This window comes from Meles meles, chromosome 20 (genome assembly GCF_922984935.1).
Source record: "Meles meles chromosome 20, mMelMel3.1 paternal haplotype, whole genome shotgun sequence".
Classification (NCBI taxonomy): Eukaryota; Metazoa; Chordata; class Mammalia; order Carnivora; family Mustelidae; genus Meles; species Meles meles.
The window spans coordinates 30,816,284-30,831,388 of NC_060085.1; the positions used below are offsets into that span (position 1 = coordinate 30,816,284).

At 42.4% G+C, this 15,105-nt stretch overlaps 1 protein-coding gene across 23 annotated transcripts in view; it reads right to left on the reverse strand.

The window, feature by feature from the left end:
* Positions 1–1,363: 1,363 nt before the first annotated feature.
* The window catches only part of CADPS (calcium dependent secretion activator), a 483,094-nt gene continuing 469,352 nt past the window's right edge, over positions 1,364–15,105 (reverse strand). For all 23 annotated transcript variants that reach the window (XM_045990930.1, XM_045990927.1, XM_045990929.1 and 20 more), the window contains 2 exons: positions 5,940–6,044; positions 1,364–2,592 (listed from right to left, as the gene is read on the reverse strand). In XM_045990930.1, the coding sequence (XP_045846886.1) occupies positions 2,413–2,592; positions 5,940–6,044 (285 nt within the window). In that variant the 3' untranslated portion in view covers positions 1,364–2,412. The remainder of the gene's footprint in view (positions 2,593–5,939; positions 6,045–15,105) is intronic.

Below are 15,105 nucleotides of genomic sequence, written 5' to 3' on the forward strand. Positions count from 1 at the left end.
ATATCCCCACCATTTATGTATCACCAATTCTATGCTAGTGTCTCTGGATTAATGTTTCCGCATGGAGTTGTGTAACCACAGAGCAAGTAACCTTAACCTTCCTGACCTCAGTTTGTTTGTTTATAATGAGGATTTTTTTTTTTTAGATTTTATTTATTTATTTGACAGAGAGAGAGATCACAAGTAGGCAGAGAGGCAGGCAGAGAAAGAGGAGGAAGCAGGCTCCCCGCGGAGCAGAGAGCCCGACGCGGGGCTCGATCCCAGGACCCTGAGATCATGACCCGAGCCGAAGGCAGTGGCTCAATCCACTGAGCCACCCATGCGCCCCTATAATGAGGATTTTAACAGTCTTCTTCCCTTGTGGTGGTTGTGAGATTTGAATGAGGTATTACATACAGAATGCCTGGTACAGAATAGTTGCTCAGTAAATGGGAGTTATCCTTGTCATCCCACTAAGGGCAGGAAGTACTGTTGATTTGTACCTGTAGACCTCAAGGATTAAAGAGAGTAGTATGGGGCGCTTGGGTGGCTCAGTGCGTTAAGCCTCTGCCTTCGGCTCAGGTCATGATCTCAGGGTCCTGGGATCGAGCCCCGCATCGGGCTTTCTGCTCAGCATGGTGCCTGCTTCCCCCTCTCTCTCTGCCTGCCTCTCTGCCTACTTGTGGTCTTTGTCTGTCAAATAAATAAATAAAATCTTAAAAAAAAAATAAAGAGAGTAGGATGTACTCTTCAGAGGGGTTGACTGGTAGAGAACAACTGGTCTACCTGGTCCTACTGATGAATTTGTCATGTCTCTAAAACCTTGGTCAGCCCCAAGGAAAGGTCAGCTTGGTTTAGTGACAGATGCAAGTAAAACGGATAAGTTTGCAAAACATTTGAGTTGTTTCACATCGGGGTGATTATTTTGCCGACAAGAAATGGGGAGCAAGAAGAGTGCTCCATATCTTAGAGAATCTTGAAAGATGCTTTAACAAATATATAAGAATCATATATAATTGGCACACGCTTTGTTTGAATGCAAACATTGCTGTTAAAGTAGTGCTTAAAAACAGTTTGTTGGCCTTCTTTTCGTACAGGAGAACATTTCTCTCGTTTACACTACTCTCTTGCTTAGCAGACCCTTATTTATCCTATAATGCAAGCATAATCTGCCCAACATGTCCAAATGCCCACCATTCTGAATTAATGAAGTCTGAATTAGTGGGACTTCTAGCTGCCTCTTGTGGAGACAAACATTTGAAAACCACCCCTCCACCAGTTTCAAGGACACGACCTCTTCCCTGCTCTTGCTCTCCTCTATCCAATTTGTGTGTGTTTCAGTTCTGGCTTTCAAAAGAGACATAGGAAGAAAGACTCAGAAGTGTGTTCTTAGGACATTTGAGTAGTTATTTATTGAGAAGCCACAGTTTTCCACACCTTCATAACTGTAGGCTTTATATAAGGCAAAAGCAAGATGGATCCACTACCTTACACAAAAAGAAATAGCTCTGCAGAGGACCCCGGGGTCATGCAGTTACAGATCAAAATGCAATGTACATGACAGATATAAAAAACAGTGTGGAACAAAATAATTTAAATTATGGTTACAATCTACTGAAGGAAATACCCATATCTTATTATAAACACATTTATAGTCTAGGGTTGTAATTTAAATATTCGGGTTTTTTACATACACGGTTATTGAAACATAAAAGCAAAATGTCACGTTTATTAGGATCAACTTTGACAGAAGACGGTTGTTCTGAACTGTGCTTGGTGTTAACTCATGACAGGATCGCGCTTGCCGTGGCAAATGAGAGCATCAATCCACTGGTGTGTAGCCGTCCTTTTCTGGCTAACTATACGGATCAATGAGAGGATGAGTTAACAAGGAAACCAGGGGCTCATGTTTTCATTTCAGGCAAACACAAAGAACCAAAAGTTGGTTGCCGGAGACTTGCCTTTTGTTTTCCAAAAAACAAAGCAGATCTATGTGTCTTGATTAAATTAATCCATTGTACTCATTTAAATAACTCTCACCCACGTAATGTGAAACAAATAAGTACAATACTTGGTACACTCGCCCTCACATCCATTTACCATCAATGCATACACAGTACATTAATGAAGCATCATTTAACTTTGCTGAGAACAGGAACACACCTAGCAGTTGGACTATGTATTTTCCATGAACAGTATTTAAAGAATGGTGCTCCATATTGCTTGTAAACATAGAGACATGGGATCAGGAAATCAGTGGGGTCGAAGGTCATTTGCTAATCTTGGTACAACATAGCTAAAATGGCAATTGTATCGGTACACATCTCATGGGCATGGTAGTTGACAGAAAATTCCCTAATGGGGTTAACTAACAGACTAAGGACATGCATTGATTACAGGACTCTGTCCTAAAGGACTTCAGGCCCTAGCATTCTAGTCGTCTTCCTCGTCTTCTTCATCACTGTCCTTCATGCTGATCCCCTGCAGGCCCCCACCCTCGCTCACTGATGCCGTGGCTTCCTCCACAGTGAGCCGGTTCCGGATGGTTTCGTACGTCTTGCTGTTTAAGGTTGAGTCCAGGACCCCTTGCAATCGGAAATCTCTATAGGTTTTCTAAGGAGGGAAAAGATCAGTGATAAGAGAGGTCTCATCTCCATGAAGAGAGGGAAAGGACACAAAGCACGTGTGGGTGTGAGAACACTGACATTTGCCTAAGTGTCTCACTTTATGCATTGTCATATGAAAAGCCACCGTGCTCAGATTTCACTCGTACTGAACACTGAGATTCACCGAATGACAGAAAATGAGAAATTGTAGCAGGATAAACTGTATTAGCTGAGACAAAGCAAAGAACATAAGCTTGTGTTTATTCAATTCCATAAAGGGAAATGTTCCATGATTGTTTTGATTCTCTCTCGCTCGCTCTTTTTTTTTTTTTTTGGTCTGGTTCTTTCTCTTAGGTTAGTGCATTATAAGATGATAGACTGTGTAAAGGGCCGTAACACATTAATAATGGATCAACTGATTACGGTATTTTGCAATTTCCTTTGCAGTCTGGTCTTTAATATTTTTGAGGCTCGTAACTGCGTATCCCTCTGTCTCATTCAGAAGACAGACATATGTATGTTGGTATATGAAACCTCGTATGGGCAGCAACAACTATGGGGAAGACGGAGCGCTAATGCTTCATCAATATGTCGCAGACATGTGATTCATTTCTTATCTCCCCGGGAAAGACATGTATCTATTCCGTTCACAACTTCATGGTCTCGGGGAAGAAATTTGGCTCATTTTCAAGAACAATGGCTTGGTATTACTGTACCACATTCTTTCTTTGTTCCTTCAGGCGATTTCTCTCGGATTTCCTGAGTTATCCCAGGGACTGCTTTTTTTTTTTTCTGTTTTTTTTTGTTTTTTTTGTTTTTTCTCTAGAAATCCCTTAGCGTTAATTGAACATGACCAGAAGCATCTGGCTGTTGTCTACTTCTTAACATTTTTTTTGGAAAAAGGTCTCTCTCTAACAACTTTTCTCATCACACTGCATATCATTTCAGCTACTGATTCTGCTGTGTGTTTTTTATATTGATATGGGACACTTGCTAAAGGGGCATGGGAAGGAATGTTAACATACTTCAGTGCATTCCCATTGTGACTTCTGTTTCTTGTCGTCCATCTAATGCAATCACAGTATCAACAATCACAATGTCAACCCCTCTTGAAGGTCCCATGTCATAATGACTGCAGAGTTAACTAGTGAATGCAGTTCAGCTCAGTGAAGTCCAATAATATCAAATTATGGATATGATGATCACGTGTCCCCTTGACACCTGTTGTCTCAGCATGATTAATCATGGCACCTTCTTTCCTTTGTAAAAGCAATCTGGTTTTGGCACTAAGTTAACAGGTCCTCTTAAGTATGGATCAGACTGCAAGGCTCTCCTAGGTAGCTAGATAGCTACCTGACTTGTCTTCACCTTGATGGGAAAGGGTAGGAGGCTGAATAAATTCTGGGCATGGTGTAGACCAGATATCCAGAAGAATAACTTGATTTTTTTGTACTTTTCAATCAGTTGTTCTGTTTCCACTTAAGATAATATAACTGGTGCCAGAGTGTGACGGGAAAAAGAAAGGTAGAAAGCACTTGAGGATACCCCTCTTTATTCAAATTCCAGAACAGTAGTCCCCAACTCAACTCTAACTGCCTGCAGACAGAGACCATATCTAGTCATTTTAAAATTTTCGATCTTGAAATGTACGGCGAGGGGCTCAACTAATACTTATGCAGTGTTGGACGAGTGAATAAATGCTTGCTGAAGGGAGGGAGGGAAAGAATGGAGGAATGAAGAGAATGGATGTGGAGGCAGGAAAGCAAGCCAGCTGTCTTTGGAAGTTTGCCTCTGAGAAGGAGACCTCTGGCTATGGGCTTGGTGAGGAGTGGCACACTCTGCTTCATACCTGTGTGTTGTGGCACTAGTTAGGCTGAGCCCATCTCTGGCAAAAGTGAAGGGAGTTCTTTTGCCAGTGACGTTTCTGTCCCTTCTCTGTGGTTCATGTCTGTGGTTTTTTTTGGCAGAAGGCTAAGAATAAACCTCTCTCAGACTTACATTTTTTCCTTAATGAAATATTGCTAGTTCCAATATTCCCAACGTAGATCTAGAAATGGCAGTAATGGGAAGATATATATTTTAAAATCTTAAAATTAATGTCTTCTTTTCATGTCCACCCAGTAAGTGTCAAACAAACAAATCCCGCCCCCCTCAAAAGAAGAGTGTTTATTCCCAGGAAATGGAATTGAAGTGCTCAGGCAATGGCTGGTGAGCTTGCTTTAAGGAACTGAAATTTTAAAAATATGAAAATTAGCCTGGGTCTATGGTCCGAGTGCATACATTTCTTTTTTAAGATCTGCAATACACGGCTGTCTGTAACCTTCCCTGCGCAGACGCTTTGTGAGATCAAATGCAGATGATAATAATTCTCTTTAATTACACTCAACAGAACAGTAATTGGTTTTAAGTCAGCACTGGGGTAGAGGAGCACCTTCAATGAAATGGTGCTAATCCTAAAGAGACTAAGAAATGGGGTGGGGGCGGGGGCGGGGGATGGAGGGGGTAGGGGGTAGAGACGGGGTGGGGGGGGACTTCTGGCAAACCGTTAAGACATAGAAATTCAGCTACGTTTTGTTGTTAAAATGTTTTTAAAGACACTTTCTGCTTTGAAGGAGATTTTTGCATCACGAATGTTTTAAAACCCTCTATGGCGAAGCATCAAATGGAAACTGAAATGATCAAAACGTATTTACCCCCTTCTGTGATCTTATTATTTCATGTAAACCACTGAGATTTCACGCTGAAATAATTATCATTAGTCCAAGGCACACACACAAGAACAGGGAAAAAAGCTACTTTCAGGGTATGTTATCTCACCTTTGTGATCCTTCCCATTTGATTGTATACACGCATTGTAAGAGAAACTACTTCAATTAACTATGAGAACAATATTGATTTGCATCCTGATAATGATCACAGGACATATTTAGAAATAGCTGGAGGTAAATATTTCTATTACATTAATTGTGGCAAGATTTTATTTAATTAAACCATAAATGAAATTGGTAATTATGTGATTAGTGTAATGGTACCCAAACCAGCTTTTTAGAGTCTAATGCACAGGGCACGAAGGCCCCTGCAGTATTTTTGCATGACAGATACGTAAAGTATTTTTCCAGCTGGATAAAATATCAAATTCCTTTTTGTTAATTTTTCCTTTCATGTCTGAGTAATGAATTAACCATGCATCCCGAAGTGGTTTCATAGGTTTTTCTTGCACGGGATGCTGCTTTAGAAATCGTCTTGTTTTATACGTAAGCCAATATCTTTTGTGTTAAGGAAGTTCTGCAGCTGGACAATGAAATGTATTTCAGTGAGTTGTTTGCAAAGAAGAATAATTATTTTTTCTTTTACCTTTACCATCCTAATTAGTGTTTTCAACTGATAAATGTGAAGCTGTAAGTCCATCCGGTCCGTCAACCAGGTGCAGATCACGTTCATGGAGCTGTTGTACCATTGCTGAAAAAAGAGACAAAAGTTCTCCAGCCAACACATCACGAAGCGTTTGCAGAGGAGAGAGGAAGCAGACCATGTTTGAGCACCTGCTCTGTTCCGAGGAGAGACTAAATGGTTAAAGGGAATTTGAGAGCAGAGATAAATCGTGAACATTAGCTGACACAAAAATGCCATGCTACCCCATCAGCCTAAAAAGAGATGGGTTTGGATTTTGAATCTAAGACAGAACTCTTCCACGATCAACATCTCTTACACAGTCAATACATCTAGACCATTTTGGCTCTTCTGATTCTCCTTTTTGTTGGTTAGTTTTAGTCTGTTGAGAGTCAAGTCACTGCTTATTTCCTAATGCCGCTGTTTTAGATGCCCAGGGCGATGGGGCTTTCTCCGCGGGACAAACTGGTGTTACCTGCTACTTACCTTTTGAAAAATCCAGACCCTGTCTGCAGAGGACAATGTTGGGAATCGGGCTGAGAGTCTTATGAATTAAGGGTGAAGCGTACCTTCCTTTACCCTCCTGGGGGCACTGGGATAGAGACAAGGAAGGAGGTTTTTCTTTAAGGGCCAAATCATACTCTGGGCAGCTTCTGTGCCCTTACGTCGGCTGTGCAATCTGTTTTAATCTTAACACCAAAAAATTATGGAAGATGGAAGAAAAAAACCATCTACAAATGAGCTCATTTCAAGCTGTTGAAATCATACTTCCCCTTAAGGGGGTTAAATTTTGCTTCTTGTCTGTGAAAAATGCTTGAAGCTGTGTCACTTTAGACTGCCACCCCTGTGGTGCAGGAAGTCTCTGGTGCGGTATGATTCTGCAGTACTGCTCATATATTCATAAATCTCACTCGGAGACATATGAACAGTGTTAGGAAGTGTCAGTATGAAAAAAAAAATCTAATCTTTTAAACTTCACCAGGTTTCATTACGCATTGCCGCTTATACCAAACAATTTACAAATAAAATGAAAAGGTGTGGATGGACCTATATATTTATTTATGGGGCATCTATATGAACCATGCACAGAAGAGATGCAAGAAAAAAAGAGTGGTTAGAGAATCGAGATGATGCCTCGTCTCGTGCTAACCAGCACGCATGCACACGTGCACGTGCGCGCACACGCACACGCACACACATTGCACACCAGTGGGGATTTGAAAAGCATAAATAAAAACATGTTTCTGATGGTAACTCCACCCTTTCTCACCTAAAGATCATCCAAAATCAGTTTATGCCTAACACTCACAGTTTTTCTGAAGCCTTGTTTCTGACTTAATTTCTTTAAAAAAAAAAATTAATTTGGGTTTTTACTTGCAAGGTAGAACTGCCAAGTTTCACCTTGTAAGAAACGACACAGTCTCAGCCATGGCGTTCAGAAGCCCTCTTTGCAATCTTTCATTTCTAGGCTCCTTCCTCATCAGAGCCAATTGTGGCTCTCCTTGGAGCCCAGCCGCAAACAGAGACCACACTACCCCAATCAAGGCGGCATTGCAGCCTCACAGCCAACTTCTGCTCTTTTAAAGATCATGGAGGCGAAACTGTCAGTTTTAGGAACCTTCTGTCCCTCCCCAGGGAGCAGGCGGGGTGGGGGGTGGGGAATTTTTTTCCCTGAGATTCACAGTTCACTCCATGTAGGAGGGGGTTTGCCCGGGTCAAGCTGCTTCAGGCATGGACAGGTTTTCCCCTCTAGGAGTGAGAACATTTTACTGAAACTTTTTTGGGGTGGGGTGGCGTGGGGGAGTGATTATTGGGGAGTGTTTTTTGGCACCTCCTGCCTTGGGATTCTGGAGCCTTTGCTGTCACTGCATCTGGGTTTGTTAAGATGGGGTCTGGGGACAGAAATACCACTGGGTCACCGGTGTTCCTGCAGCGCTCCCTCACTCTTAGCAACTGGGGGCTCTCTTGTGTTCACCCCAGCACTCAAATCCTGTTTGCTGGGCTTTTTCTAACATGCAGTAACATATTTCGAGAGTCACAAGCATCGGTCTCCCCTCGACCCCACCTCCTGGGGTTGGAAGATGACATGTCAAAGAACATGGGGTCCTCCTGGCTAAACCTACACACCCAGGGCCACATGACAGGTGCATCTCAGGGACACAAAAGAGGAATGTGGCACTCTGGCTTCTAGGCAGAGGTGGCATTTTGCTTTGGCTGTGACAACAGGCAAACCGGCGCTGGCTGATATCACTGCCAGCAAGCCTCGTGCAACATGCCTTTTTCTCTTTGCTGAGAGACGTGCCACCTTTCAGGGGGAAAAAAAAAATAACGACCTCCCCCCCTTACTTTGTATAAGTATATTCCTATTCTTGCAAATGGCTTCTAGAGAGTAAAAAATAAAAACAAAAATAAAAAGGTAGGATACTCTGAATCTCTCTCTGCTGCGGAAAGGGTAGGGAGGTGGCAAATGCGTACAGCAATGGATTAGTGTATCACGCTTGCCGATTCCCACCCCAGGAGAATAAGAGAGCCCTGGAACATCCATGCCTTTCCTCCTGGATCTCACATCTAGCAAAAGAAGTGTAAAAAATGTATGATGCCCCATTGGCTACGCATTTCAAGAGGCAAAAGGGAGTAAGTCACTCCTTTCCAAACCTTATGCTCAGTAGATGAAATTGGAGGCACACAGCGCTAACTTGGATGCAGCACAGCGCTAACTTGGTTTTCCAGAAAGGCGCTTAAAGGCATTTGGGTGTCGGAGGAAGCAAGAGTCACTGCCTTCTAGAACTTTAAAATGTTAGAGGTGAAAAAGATCTTCCCTGTTAGTAGAGGAGGAAACAAAGGCCCAGAGAGGTGATGTGACTTGCCTAAGGTCACGTAGCTAGTGAGTCTAGGGGTGGGTTTTTTTTAGGATTAGGCACTGGACTGAGCGAGCTGATCATGGAATTACTCCTCCCTAGGAGGGGCACAAGAGTATGCTGGTCGGGAGAGCTGAGCATGTGTACCTCTTTCCAACTGCATGCTCAGGATCTTGCATCGACAGCTAGAAATAGGCCTTAGTGGGAGTTTTTACACCATGGAAATTGGCAAACGCCAAAAACCACGGCATTCTCCCTCTCAGAAAGCCAGTTGTTAAACATTTACCAGCACATTACTGGGTATCTGGGTTGTTCCTGCTTGTTCTCATTTGGGGCTTATTATTCAGGTTTGCTTTATTTGAGATGGATGCTAACAAGGCAGATTTGTTAGGATTCTTCAAAACGGGAAATGAAACATTTTAAGGTCTCCCCATTTTGTTTTGTCTTGGGTGCAGATATGCCTTTTCCAGAAATATCCTAACACCTGGACACTAAAACTTTGATAAGGTGCTCTCTAAACACTAGGATAAAAATTGTGAGCTCACAACATGGACTAAGTGTTTAAGAATAATCATGACTCCTTTGCTGGCCTCCCCTTTGTTCAGGAATATTAATTGGAAACTTCCTAAATAAGGTTACTTTAATCTTTTTTTTTTTAATATTTTATTTATTTATTTGAGAGAGACAGTGAGAGAGAGCATGAGCGACGAGAAGGTCAGAGAGAGAAGCAGACTCCCTGTGGAGCTGGGAGCCTGATGCGGGACTCGATCCCGGGACTCTGGGATCATGACCTGAGCCGAAGGCAGTCGTCCAACCAACTGAGCCACCCAGGCGTCCCAAGGTTACTTTAATCTTAAAAAAGCACTGTACCTGGGGCGCCTTTAAAGTATTCTCTGGGGAGAGTTTGGTGAGGGTTCTGGAGCTGGAACCCAAAAGGATGCTCATCCAGAGGAAAACCCTTGGAAAGCTAGGGACTTCTCCAGTAGTTGCAACCAGATCTGAAAGCTCTATTGAGGAGGAGCCAGAAGGCTGCTCTGAGACTCTGTCATTTAATCTTTCTTTCTTCCTTTCTACAGTGTAGTCCTTAAGAGCAGAGGCCTCACCCCAACTTTGTGATCTTTGGCAAATTATTTACATTCTCAAAGATGCAGTTTCCTGATCAGAAAATGGGGATTAATTGGCCTTTTTCAGAGGCTTTCTGACGACCCAAGGAAGTTACGCTAGCAAGGCTCTCAGCCCCATACTGGGCATATAATACGGCTCCGAGAAATGTGAGTTGCTGCCACCATCACCACCATTAACCACCGTCACCACTCACGTCTTCATCGCCATCACCATCACCTCTCTGTTCTTTTTCTCTCTCTCACGCACCAAGAAAGGCCATAAAGCGGGGGAGGAAGATGAGCAAGTGACCAGAGAAAGACATGTGGCTATGGAGAAAATGGCTCCTGTCGGAATACCTCTGGAATTGTATGCATGAGTCTTACAGGACACGGACAAACTCTCAGCAATGCCATTGTAAAGTGTTTTGTGGTAGATCACCACCCAAACCTAGACAACCATCCTGGGTGCATAAAGCACATTTTTCACTACATTAGACCTAGACTTAATACTGGATGAAAAGGATTCAGACAAATAATGAGTGATTTTTTCAAACTCCCTGTGCACAAGTTACAGCTTTAGCTTGGGTTGGCTACTTATTAGCTGGATAACCTTCAAACAAGACACTTAACTCTCTGACTCTCAGTCTCCTCTTGGGGGTTAATACCAGTACCTGCTTCATAGGATTACTGCAAGTATTAAAAAAGGTAATTATGTAAAGTGCCCAGCAGAGTTACTCTCACATACTAAGCACTCAATAAAATTTAGCAACGGGGCACCTCGGTGGTGCAGTTGGTTAAGCGTCCAGTTCTTAGTTTAGGCTTAGGTCATGGTCTCAGGGTCCTGAGATTGAGCTCTGAGTGGCTCTCAGCATGGAGGCTGCTCATCCTTCTCCCTCCCCCTCTGCCCCTCCCCCCCACTAATGTTTGGTGCACGCACCCTCTCTCAAATAAAAATCTTGAAAAAAAATAAATAAAATTAGCGACTATTATTATTATTCCCAGAAACATAAAGAGAGCTTTTTCAATATACAATGCAAAGGAGTTTTCATGATTCATTTCTAGTAGGAGCTTTGACAGTTAATATGCAGATCTACTCAGGTAACAATTTGTGCCTTCTGACTTCATGCAGAGAAACCTTTATACATAACTATCTCTTCCATAATATTGGGGTTTGCCATACCAGGATTAGGGTGAGGCTAGTGAGGCAGGATCTTGCAAATACAGGATCAGATATTGTCTTTTTTTTTTTTTTAAGATTTTACTTATTTATTTGACAGGGTGAGATCACAAGTAGGCAGAGTAGGGGGGAGGGGGGCGCAGAGGAAGCAGGCTCCCCGCTGAGCAAAGACCCGGATGCGGGACTTGATCCCAGGACCCCGGGATCATGACCTGAACCTAAGGCAGAGGCTTAACCCACTGAGCCACCCAAGAGCCCCAGGATCAGATATTGTCTTTAATTAATATTCTGATATTTTGTTCATCCTGGATTATTTGCATCCATTTTGATTTTTTAAGGTGGCATTAAAAGATTATTGATCTTAATCACCATATTTTTTTGGTTTCCCCTTAAATTTTATAACTGAGAAGGGACTCATTCACCTCTTCCTAATCCCAGCCCCAGGGCTTCCTGTTCCCCTGGAAACTTGATCACCGTGAAGTGCTGCAGGATTGAGAGATAGGATGATGAATACTTCACACTTCACTAGACAATAGAGGGTTCACAGCAACCGGACTTCCACTTGGATTTGGAGACGCCCTAATCAGCCAGCAAGACGGTGACTACAGGATGGCTGCTGCCCTCATGTCTTCTGCCACCAGAGCCACCTAGATGCATCTGAATTCCTCCATAGAGGAGGATCTGAGTTCTATTGTTAGTTCCTCTCTAAATATGTATTTCCTTTGAAACCCGCATTCCCTATCTTGATGTTAATTTGATGTCCTAAAGAGACCTGACTGTTAATGACTCATTTGTCTTCAGAGCAAACATGAGCAGCAATGACAGCAAGGAGTAGAGGGTGAGCAGAGAACAACTCGGTGTGCCTCCATCCTCACTGATCATGAGGGTAACATATGCCCTTGATATAAGCAACCACGTATCTGGCATTAGAGTCTCCTGTTTTAAACGTAGTAACTGTTGTGTACTGGATTTGCCATACACACAGCTAATGAAAGTACAGGTATCCCCCACTTTTCTAAAGTTCACCTTGTGCCACTTCGCTTTTACGAAAGACCTACATTAGTACCCATTTTCGCTAACTGAAAGAAATTGGAAGAGGATTTTCATTTTAATGAAAAAAGGCAAAAAGCAAGAACAGCGGTCAGCATTTCTGTTGTAGCGAGTCATTAGAAAAGGCAGTGTGCATACCCCGAGCAGCGAGAGTGGCCCCAACAAACTCCTTCCCTGGGAACTATACTCAGCATCTCAGCCTCAGGCCACCAGAGCTTTGACCAGTGTCTACGAGCATCTGCACCTTATCTCCATTTATTCTGTGCAACCATTAGCCATGTGTGTCCTAAGGTATCAGAAAACCCTAAGAGAGGTTATTTTGGGAGCTTGGGGATGTTCAAAAAATTTTTCCATATAAATTAATGGTAACTGCTGCTTCACTTTATACCATTCTGGCTTAAGAAGGTTTTCAGAGGAATGCTCTATTTTGGGATAGCAGGAGGAACCTGTAGTTAGCTATTTGTTGAACACCTAACCCTTTCAATGTTCAAGTGCTCTGCACAGTATTCTGCAAACATTTTATAATTCAGTCATTGAGTTGGACTTCTAGGAGGCTGACACTATTAACAGCCTCATTTTGTAGATGAGGAAAAAGGGCATAGGTAAATTAAGTTAGTAGCCTGGGGCCACACAACGAGTAAGTGGTCCGATAGGCTTCAAGTTGGTTATTTACCACTAACACGTGTATGAGTTGCCCCATTCAATACAATAATGTTAAAAAGTAATGGCCTGTTTACAGAGAGACAATTCCAGTTCTGTGTGGTTCCTCAGCAAAGTCATTCAGCTCTGAAATTCTCAAAGGAGAAGTGCGTGAGTAGGATAATGCTGTCGATCCTGTTTCCCTCAGAGCCCAAGCTTGGCTTGGGGTTGAAAAGATTCCACTTTTTATGACTTTAGAAACTGGCTAAGCAGAATGTGGGAAAACCACTCAACAGCCTTAAAGAACTAATGGCTAGGAGACAATCATTGCTGAGTCTTAATGGAGATGATTAGAAAAAACTGGATGGGAATGAGGGCATGTAATTTCCAAGCTAGAATCAGTGTATTTTTTCTTCTTATCTGTAGCCCTTCCTGATCTCTTCTTATTTGCTTTTAGCTTGGTAACTTAGCAAATGCTACTGGTAGAAAGTTTTCACTAGGGGCAGGTTGAGTTTTCAAGGGGAAACACAACTAGAAAAGTTGCCTTCATCACAATGGACTAAATTTTCCTGAGAGTTTTAGAAATACAAAAGCTATAACATTGATTAAAATTTCAGTTCTGGGGTGCCTGGGTGGCTCAGTTGTTTAAGCGACTGCCTTTGGCTCAGGTCATGATCCTGCATGATCCCAGGATCGAGTCTCACATCAGGCTCCCAGCTCCATGGGAAGTCTGCTTCTCCCTCTGACCTTCTCCCCTCTCATGTTCTTTCTCTCTCTCTCTCTAACAAATAAAATCTTAAAATTTCAGTTCTGAAAAACTACACATCATAAGCTTTAAAATTTTCAGTGAATAGGGACAGTAACATAGTAAGACCTCGGGGAAATTTGGTTTCATGTGAAATTAAAGAACGGAAAGCACCATAAAAGAAATAATTTTAGGCAGAGTAACAAATCCAATGAAAATAGCCTAGTGCAAAACCCAGTTCTTTCTCTGTTGCTTTTCTCTTAAAAAAAAAAAAAAAAAAAAGTTTTACTGAAGTAGAACACACATACTGTAGTGTCTTGCTTTAAGCAAAATATATTCTCATATATATATATATACACACACACACACGTCGAACAAGATGTTGCCCCATGCCTATAATTAAGGGTAATATTTTGCTCAATATTGTAAAAATGAGCTCTTTTTGAAAGTATGGCGTTTGGCCTAAGGGCCAATAACCACCACACACCAACTTCACACACTTTCTTGGATGAAAAATTTGTGACTTGGTCCAATATATCGTAGGCATAAATGATAGCTGAAATCCACAAGGATCTGAGTTCTATTGTTAGTTCATTTCTAAATATGTATTTCCTTTGAAACCAGTGTGGTCAAGCCTATACGCTAGGCAGACACACCACTAAATGCCTGGGCAGTTCGTGGCTAAATTCTCACAAGTCGCGTCTCTGTTAGCAGGTGAGGAATCCGAGACTCAGAGAAGTGGCCTGGCCGCTAGCAAGAGATGGAGCTAAAGAGGCTGAGAGGCAGGGCAGCCTGTGGCTAAGAAAAAGGACATGACCTGGGCCTCTCCTGCGTTTGAATCTTGGTAAGTCCCCTTACCTCTCACCTCTCTAAGCCTCGGTTTCCTTGTCTGCTAAATGGGGATTATAATGAAAACTACTTAGGGTTGTGTGGGGGGGGGGGCGGTGGGTTAAATGAGTTAATATGTGTGGAGTTAATGTATGTGGAGTGCTTACCACAGAGCCAGGCACATCCTACATGTTAGCTGTCAAAACCCTAGCCATGCTATCCTGCCCCACCTTACAAACAGGGAATCCTACCTCTCTAAGTGCAGCTGTTAGAGTTTGCACAAAGCTTTCTGAGAAAGCCTCCATTCTTCTAAAAATGTCTGTACAAACAGGCAATGTATAACCTCTTGGTAACCAACCTGTACTTCTGAATTGAAGAAACCCAGTGAGTGCTGGAGGATGGTAATCTTTTCTTTGGAAAGTACCCTTTCTCCAACTCAACACAGCCATGCATCAGAGAAATTGGCTCAGTACCTACCCTAGAGCGTCTAATGAAAGCAAGGGCATTCTGTTTGTTGGCAAGGAGTCAAAGAGGAAGAGAATACTTTGACCACACCCCTATGACTAAGTTCTTCACTTTGCTTTTGTGACAAAAGTGGGTTATTATTAGTTGAGGGGAATTAACCCACAACCTATTTAAATTGCTATATTGAAATACCGTAATGAAATCTTTTACATTTACACCTTTCAATGCGTATTTCTTATTTCTTCCTTACAATATGGGTAATTTA